General features: G+C 39.8%; 1 protein-coding gene across 1 annotated transcript; it reads left to right on the plus strand.

Moving 5' to 3' along the window:
- Window positions 1-371: 371 nt before the first annotated feature.
- LOC308347970 (large ribosomal subunit protein eL21-like) lies at window positions 372-1,065 on the plus strand (the record flags this gene model as incomplete). The annotated part of the gene is made up of 2 exons (XM_080811814.1): window positions 372-521; window positions 733-1,065. 2 exons carry the CDS (start codon window positions 372-374, stop codon window positions 1,063-1,065), a joined length of 483 nt encoding a protein of 160 aa, XP_080667940.1.
- Between the last annotated feature and the right edge of the window lie 8,358 nt (window positions 1,066-9,423).

The following is a 9,423-nucleotide window of genomic DNA, read 5'->3' on the forward strand; positions in this document are numbered from 1 at the left end:
CCCAGGCGCCCCTTCTTCAAGTTTTAAGAGAGCACTTTATAAATATTTAGAAAACCAAGATATTTCTAGTTTGAAAACAAATATCCATTCTACCCCAGTTTTCTAGTGGATACTGAGTGTTCTCTTCTTGATTTGCCAGCAGGGTTGTTTAGGTGGTGGAGTTTAGGTATGTCGCATCTTTGTCTTTCTGGGAATTAGCTGGAGGTTTGGTTAACAGAAGGACTTAGTGGTAATCAGAGAGGAACTGAGGCAGGAACTCTTTGCTCCTGTTTTACATCAGTTATATTGCTTCTGATCATCTTCTTCTTCTTCTTTTAAATAGGGCTTGGTCCCTTTCGGCCGGAACCGCCATCTTCCAGTAATTTGCCAAAATGACCAACACAAAGAGAAAGAGGAGAGGTACCCGTTACATGTTCTCTAGGCCTTTTAGAAAATGTGGAGTTGTCCCTTTGGCCACATTCATGGGAATCTACAAGAAAGGTGATATTGTGGACATCAAGGGATTGGGCACTGTTCAAAAGGGAACGCCCCAGGGACGCCTGGGTGGCTCAGTTGGTTAAGCAGCTGCTTTCGGCTCAGGTCATGATCCCAGCGTCCTGGGATCGAGTCCCACATCGGGCTCCTTGCTCGGCAAGGAGCCTGCTTCTCCCTCTGCCTGCCACTCTGTCTGCTTGTGCTCACTCTCTCTCTGACAAATAAATTAAAAAATAAACCTTAAAAAAAAAAAAAAAGGGAACGCCCCACAAATGTTACCATGGCAAAACTGGAAGAGTCTACCATGTTACTCGGCATGCTGTTGGCATTGTTGTAAACAAACAAGTTAAGGGCAAGATTCTTGCCAAGAGAATTAACGTACCCATTGAGCATATTAAACCTTCAAAAAGCCGAGGCAGCTTCCTGAAGCGTGTAAAGAAAAATGACCAGAAAAAGAAGGAAGCCAAGGAGAAAGGTACTTGGGTTCAGCTGAAGCGTCAGCATGCTCCACCCAGAGAAGCACATTTCGTGAGAACCAATGGAAAGGAGCCCGAACTGCTGGGACCCATTCCCCGTGAATTCATGGCATGATAAATATAAAGAAAATAAAAGGGGCGCCTGGGTGGCTCAGTGGGGGTAAGCCTCTGCCTCCGGCTCAGGTCGTGATCTCAGGGTCCTGGGATCGAGCCCTGCATGGGGCTCTCTGCTCAGCAGGGAGCCTGCTTCCTCCTCTCTCTTTGCCTGCCTCTCTGCCTACTTGTGAGCTCTGTCTGTCAAATAAATGAATAAAATCTTAAAAAAAAAAAAAAAGAAAAGACCTCAAGACTGTAAAAATAAATAAATAAATAAAAATAAACAAATAAATAGGGCTTGGTGGGGTAAATATAGTTAAGAGATTTAAAAAGAAATCTGGGGGTGCCTGGGTGGCTCAGTCGGTTGAGTGTCAGACTCTTGATTTCAGCTCAGGTCATGATCTCAGGGTTGTGAGATGGAGCCCCATGACAAGCTTCGTGCTCAGCAGGGAGTCTCCTTGAGATTCTCTCTCTCTCTCTCTGCCCCCCATAAATAAATCCATAAGTACACAGATAAATAAATTTATTTCAACAAGAAAAGCAGAAGTCTGGTCTCTCTTTTTGCACAAGGTTGATTGGAGGTCTTACCTACAAGGAGGTACTGAATTTGGTATTGGCCAGCAGGTTGCTAGCCCAGCAATTCTGTAGCATCTCGTCATAGCACAGAGAGGAGAGGTAAGACAGGGACGGCCAGGACCACCACTCCATGTGCAGCCTGGTTCTTCCTCCACCCCAGGTGCTCTAACACTCTGCCTTTGTAAAGTCACCTTGTTAGACTGAAAGGGACTTGTCACAGAAGCCCTGTTTGGTAGTCATTGCTCCTAGTGCAAGGTTTTACACATGGCACTGATTTCTCACTATGTAAAAAGATATTGAATTGGTGGTGATTTTAAAATACAATTGTAAATCCATGACTTGGCTCAAGTACTCTTGTGGATTAGGAGAGATGAAAGTAAGGTTCAAGTTACCCACCCAAGTGGAGAAGAGGTTCTGTCCCCAGCTCTCTGACCCAAAGCTTCCCAGATGTGTTTTCCTCTTCTTGCCAATTCATGGTCTATGGTTGTTGATGCTGAGAATATGCGCAAAGGAATAAATGGAGAAGTAGCTTTTAGCATTAATAGGATCTGTGTTTTAATTCCTGGTTTGTCACTAACTGCTGGGTGGCCTTGGGCAAGTGACAATGTCTGTGAGTCTCAATTTTTTCAGTGGTCAAATAACAATAAATAACATTCATTTTATTTAGTGTGTGCCTAAAACCATCTTCAACATGTTTGATACATTTAATCCAAATATGAGGAAGACATTTTTATTATCCCCATTTTACAGATGAAGACATGGAAACTTCAAGCATTCATTTGTGTGATGTCACATCGACAGGGGTGTAGCTAGAAGTTGAACCCCGTTCTCTTTGTTACCTCAGCCTTAGTCACTAAGTTGTTAGAGTGGATTAAATGATTTCCCTGATCAATCTCAACTCTAAAGATTGAGAATTCTATTATTTAAACTGAAAATGAGGAGGGAGGACTTAAGCAGAAGAAAAGTTCAGGTAGAAATGTTCTACCTGGGGGATTCGTGGCCCTAGGCAAGGTCAGTTTTTATTGGTCTTTGATTCTGTCTCTAGTTGGACAGAAGAGGTTGGATGGATGGGTAGGCAGTCAAGAACCCATGAGCGAGAGCAGTTCTACTAACCACCCAGGCTCAGCAGCAACGGGCACCACCCTCCCAGCTTCAACCTTTTATCAGATCTTGGCCATGGGTTCACTGTGCGTTGTAGGTATCCCATCAGCATGTGTTCTGAGGACCCACTAAGGCTGACATCACTCTATATACATGTAAGACACCTCCCACCCCCATCCCCAGCTCAAGGGAAGATGGTTTTTACCTTGAAACTAATTATCAAAAGTTCTGCACCTAATTCTGTACTCATGAATTTGTTTTCTTTTTCTTAAAGAACTCCCCGACACTAGCAAATTACATAGGCTTTAGGCATTGCAAAGCCTATACCCACTCTTGTCCTAACACGTAACTGTTAGTTAGAATGTAGATAATTTAAATGGATTGAAGTAGGGCTCCTTGACTTTAAAAATATGGAATTGCTTTAAAGAAATGTTGAATTCAAGTAATTTCTCTAACTCTTCATGGCCAAAAAATGTTCAGAAAAGTCACTCAAACTGTGGTTTACTCTGCTAATTTTCCTGCTCTCCTTAAAAGATGACAGTAGTGTTTTTCTACCAAGAAAATGGTAGATCCTCATGAAACTCTCATGTAAGGCTGATCCATTGTCAATGAATGGAGTTCCTTAGTGGGAACATTCCTTCAGTACAAATATTTTTCAGAAGACAAATTAAAATTCATCCTTTGGTTTTTAATTTTTATTTTTTATTTTTTTTGTAAGATTTTTTTTTTTAATTTATTAGAGAGAGAGAGAAAGAGAGAGCACAGGCAGACAGAGTGGCAGGCAGAGGTAGAGGGCGAAGCAGGCTCCCTGCCGAACAAGGGGCCCGATGTGGGACTCGATCCCAGGACGCTGGGATCATGACCTGAGCCGAAGGCAGCCGCTTAACCAACTGAGCCACCCAGGCGTCCCTGGTTTTTAATTTTTAAATGAGCAATTATTAACATAGGTTCCCAAATATAAGGCAAGGAGCTTTTCTCCACAAATGTTCTTTCCCCAAAAAAGATTTTTAACTTGTGCTTACATCTGTATGAAGTCTCACATATTATGAGTGTCCTCTCAGTTATTTTATATGAAAAACAAAGTCCTCTTTAGAGAATAATGTCACCTTAAAAGGCTCTCAATCAGTGATAGTTTGGTTGTTTATAAAGATCTATTGACAAAACTAATACCTAAAAAAAAGCAAAAAAGCATCAAATAATCATTACTCTAGGGTTGATGACCTCACATTGGCAAAGACTGTATATTTTTGTAAACAACTTCATGATCAATTTGAAAACCCCATAGGAAGGGTTTAGATTGTGGAGAATATGAATCTAAACATATAGGTTGATTTTTTAAAAAGAAATGATCTTCATACTCAGTGGATGGATATTAAAAGCAGAGAAGAGACCATAAAGTATCTTCCAAACTGAGAAGGCACTTTGAGACCAAAAACTGAAAGAGCCCCCACCATACAGTTTATACAGAACTGTATTCAGGGCATTGGGTGGGCAACAATCCATGGCAGTCGCACAAGTATTCTTTGCAAAATCTAGACCTGAGTCCAGAGATTTTTATAGAATGAGGAGATGGGCAGATCATGAGATCAAAGTGTTCACATGCACCTCCAAGGGCTTGCATGCCCCTAAATGACAGCAAGCCTTTAATTAGATCTGGGTCATCACCTGTGCACCAAGAAGGAGAAGAGACTATGTTACCTCTAACAAATTCATGGCCAAAAGAAGTCTCCCCTAATTCTAGGCTTAGTGGGCATTTCTAAGGTCTGTATCAATCTCCAAGGGACCTGGAACACAGTCCTAAGAGCAAACATGAACACGTTGGAGGGCCAAAGATGGAGTCAGTATTCTCTACAATTGTACAACAGATGCTTGGATGTTGGCGGAACTTTTCAATGACAACATTATATGCAAATTAAAAGCTGTATTTAACACTCAGAAGGAGTGAAAACAGGGTGCTCTAAAAAACTTGCAGATGACATGAATACTGGCTCTAGTAATCATGAAGACTCTGAGATAGAAGCTGCCCATAAACGATTTTTTTTAAGATTTTTATTTATTTGAGAGAGAGAGAGAGAATGTATGCACGAGTTGGGGGAGGAGCAGAGAGGGAAGGACAAGCAGACTGCACTGAGCACAGAGTGCAACATGGGGCTCAATCCCAGGACCCTGAGGCCACGACTCGAAATGAAATCAAGAGTTGGGCACTCAACTAACGGGGCCACCCAGGTGCCCCTATAAACTGCTAAGATAAAAATATTCCCTGAATTGTGAAAATGGGGATTTCTAAATTAACATTTATATCACTTTACATGTGCCTATGAAATATACTAAATGTTACAGATTATTTCATCTACATCCCTAGGATTTTTTTATATTCAAATTGTCAAAATCAAGCACATGAAAACGTTTTTTGGCCTTTCTTTTTGGAAAAATTGCCATTCACTTTATACTTGAACATATTTTCCATATAATTAATAAAGATTTCCATTACAATGTACTTAATTCAGTTCAGATAGGTTCATTGATTTATGTAATGTTAAATGTATCTGAATTTTCTCCTTAGTACTAAAAAAGTTGTGAACTACTCATACCAAACCCCCAGTGCAATTTTTAGACTGATTTGCTTTTCCTGAGCAGGAGACAGCTCCCTTTATTTTGCCAAATGGGGCCAAAAGATCCATGATTCACTGGAAAGTATGTTACTCTTCATCACCAAGTGATTTATAAGACCAAATGTCATGCATGTATAGGAAACTGGAAGTATGTAAGGAATTTCCTCACTGATAATTAATAATAGGCATTCAAGACGGCTCTTCAATAAGTGATTTTTATATTTCTAAAGTAAGAAATTCTGTTACCTTTGTTTTGTTATTTTTCAGTAGGGCTAGAAGGACTTCTTAGGAGATGACATTCTAACCCCCCACTTTTTTTTTTAAAGATTTTATTTATTTGACAGACAGAGATCACAAGTAGGCAGAGAGGCAAGCAGAGAGAGGGGGGAAGAAGGCTCCCTGCTGAGCAGAGAGCCCGATGCGGGGCTCGATCCCAGGACCCTGAGATCATGACCTGATCCAAAGGCAGAGGCTTTAACCCACTGAGCCACCCAGGCGCCCCCCAACACTTATTTTTAATGTAATGGTTGATGCCCTTATATTCAGTCTACCATTGTGCAATTGTTTCAGTTTGTCCCATCTGTGATTTGTTCCATTTGCCTTTCTCCTTTTTGAATTAATAGACTATGTTAAAAAATATTCTGTTATCTCCACTATTGCCTTATTAGCCATATGTGAGTTTTTTGTTTTATTTTTAGAGAGGGAGGGGAGGGACCGAGGAAGAGAGAGAATCTTAAGCAGGCTCGGCACGGAGCACAGAGCCCAATGCGGGGCTCAGTCCCACGACCCAGAGATCATAACTGAGCGGGATCAAGAGTCGGCCGCTTAACCATCTGAGCCACCCAGTGGCCCAGCCCTATGTTCTTGTTTCATTCTTTTAGTGGATGCTTTAGAATTTACAATATGCATTTTTAACTTACCACAATATATCTTCAAATATTATTCTTGGCTAAATTTATTCCTAAGCACTTTGTTATTTTTGGTTCTATTGTAAATGGGATTTTTTATAAGTTTCTCTTTTGGGTAGTATGTTGCTAGTATATAGAAACACAAGTGATTTTTACATGTTGGTTTTGTGTTCTGCAGCAATTCTGAGTTCATTTACCAGTTTCAACAGTTTTTGGGTGGAGTCTCTAGGATTTTCTGTATATAAGACCACATCATCTGAAAACACAGACACTTTCACTTCCCTGTCTCCAATTTCCAACTTTTTTATCTTTTCTCGACCTAGCAGCTCTGGCTAGGACTCTGGAACTACGCTGAATGGAGTAGCAAGAGTGGGCATTCTTGTCTTGTTCCTGGCCTTAGAGTAAAAGCTTTCAACTTTTCACTGTTATATACAATGTTAGCTCTGGGCTTGTCATGTATGACCTTTATTTTTTTTAAGATTTTATTTTTTTACTTGAGAGAGAGAGAGAGAATGAGAGTGGAGTGAGGGGCAGAGGGAGAAGCGGATTCCCCGTGAGCAGGAAGCCGGATACGGGGCTAGATCCCTGAACTCTGGGATCATGACCTGAGCAGAAGGCAGACACCCAAAAACCCAGGCGCCCCATATATGGTCTTTATTATGTTGAGGTGTGCTCCCTTCTATACCTCTGAACTCTGTGTTCAGAGTCTTTATCATGAAAGGTATCAAATGCTTTTTACGCATCTATTGAGATGATCACTTGATTTATCCTTCATTCTGTTAGTGTGGTGTATCACTCTGACTGATTTCCATATATTGGATCATCACTGCATCCCAGGATAAATCCCCCTTGAGCATACTCTATGGTCCTTTTAATATGGTGTTCAATTTTAGGTAAAATTTAAGAACATTACAATAGCATACTTATATTTCCTCCTTCCGACGTTTGCCATTGTCTCTTGTATATAACATAGAGTTTAGCTTTGCTTTGCATGGCAATCTAAAGATCTTTTTCTTTGAATGGATGAATTAAGTCCATCTACATTTATTGTTAAGACAATATGTTTGGTCTTTGCTCTGTCATATTATTCTGTCACATTTTTCACGTGTTTTTCACTATGCAGAATTATTTTATCTCTTTAAATTTTGTATATATTTTTTATTTAAGAATATTTGTAATTTTGTTTTGTAACAATATTTATAATTTTGCAGTTACCTTCATACTTTATTTAATTTCCTTGGCCTTCTTATTCCTTAATTAGGCTTCTACTTTTTGCTTTGTCAGATTTAATATCCTTAGACACACACCCCTTACCTGTATGAAACCAGTGAACTTACTCTATTTCATTGTCTTCCTTCTCCCATTTAAAAACAAGTTGTAGGGCACCTGGGTGGCTCAGGTGGTTGGGTGACTGCCTTGGGCTCAGGTCATGATCCTGGAGTCCCAGGATCGAGTCCCTCATCGGGCTCCTAGTTGTACGGGGAGTTGGCTTCTCCCTCTCATGCTCTCTCTCACTTTCTCTCTCTCTCATATAAATAAATAAAATCTTTTTTAAAAAGTTGTATTATTTCTACTTTATCAGAACCTTCATTTAGATATTGAACTTCCACCCTCCTTCCCTCTCTGCCTTTTGGTAGTCTTAGAACCAAGATTAAAAATATTCTAAGCTCCCTACTAGTCCTTTTGCCAAATTTCCCCCAATCATCTCTTGATTGGATGAAGTTCAGCTTCTAGTACAGGAACTGGAAACCTTCTGTGAAGGGCCAGTAAGTAATATTAGCAGTTTTGTGAACCATACATCCTTGTTGTAACGACTCAACTTTGCTGCCGTTGCACACAAGCTGTCAGACACAAACCATACAAGCCAAGGATGGCTGTGTTCCAATAAAACTTTATTTAAAAAACCGGAGGCAGTGGTTTGACCAGTGGGTTAGCATTTGTTGGCTCCTGATTAAAAGATTCCTTAGGTAAGGCTTATGATTACAGTATTTTGTCAGGTCTTGCCTCTGAAGCACTGCTTTGATACAGGAGATAAATTATTGTTGTATCTACATTCCCAAAGTTTCTTGAAAATTTTGCTTTACTGTTTCCTTGCTTTGCATTTTGCTATCAAGAAGTCTAATACCATCCTCATTTACTTTCCCAATCAAATGACTTGTTAGTCTATCTTCAGGTCCAGAGGTTTTTACATTTTTTTAAATCTTCAAATTCTGATAGTATGGCTCATATGGTAGGTTCTTTTGATAGTTTCATATTTCATTTCAGTGAAATTTGCATAGATAATAATTTCAAGTAGTTCTTTTTGAGTGTTTAGCTTACTTAAAGGTCTCCATTTATCCCTGTGTTGGAGCGTTCTCTGCCTTTTACAATGATTACCTTCTTTGGGGATCCTTTCCTTCTTTCTTTGTTTTCCTTTTCTTAGGTCTTGTGCAAATTCCTGTCCTTTCTATCCATTTAAATACTTTATATTTATTATCTCAGGGACAACTTTCTTTTAGTCATTTTTGAAATAACTTTTGCCTTTTGATTCCATTTCTTTCCAGTATTCTGCCGACTCTTTTTGCAACTGTCTATTCCTATCCAGAATTTTACATTTGTGAGGTACAGCGTTCTTGCTTTTCCGTAACTTGTTGGATTAAACTTAACTCACGTTGTTGGGCTGTTGTATTAAGTCATTTTCTGCTTTGTGAGTTTAAATATCATTTTCATTAGCTGAAAAGTTTGATTTATACTTTCTGTATTCTGTTTGTTATGTTTATTCCTGTTGGCTTCTCCCTGACCAGCAACAACAGATTGTCCTATTGGGTCCAACTTGCTTACTCTGTTTCTTGGTTCAAGAGTGCCCTCTTCTGGGCAGTTAAATGGCACCTTGTTTGAATGGTGAAGGATTCTGTATTCTTCTGCTTCTTTGCTGTTACCATGCTGTGTATCTTCAGGCCCTTCCTTCTTTATTTTTGCCAACAGAATTCCAAGAGATACTTCCCCTTTCCAAGATGCCTTTCCCTCCCCGGGAAACACGGACTTCCCAACACTACACCTCTCTGTTCCCTCACATGTTCCAACACCATTTCTTTCTACTCACCAGCCATGAGTCTGATACCAAAATAACAAAATCCATTTATTGGAAGAAAGCCCTGTTATTAATGTATATTTTTTAATTATTGAAAGTACTTTCATTTG

This window comes from Martes martes, assembly GCF_963455335.1.
Source record: "Martes martes genome assembly, chromosome: 8".
Taxonomy (NCBI): domain Eukaryota; kingdom Metazoa; phylum Chordata; class Mammalia; order Carnivora; family Mustelidae; genus Martes; species Martes martes.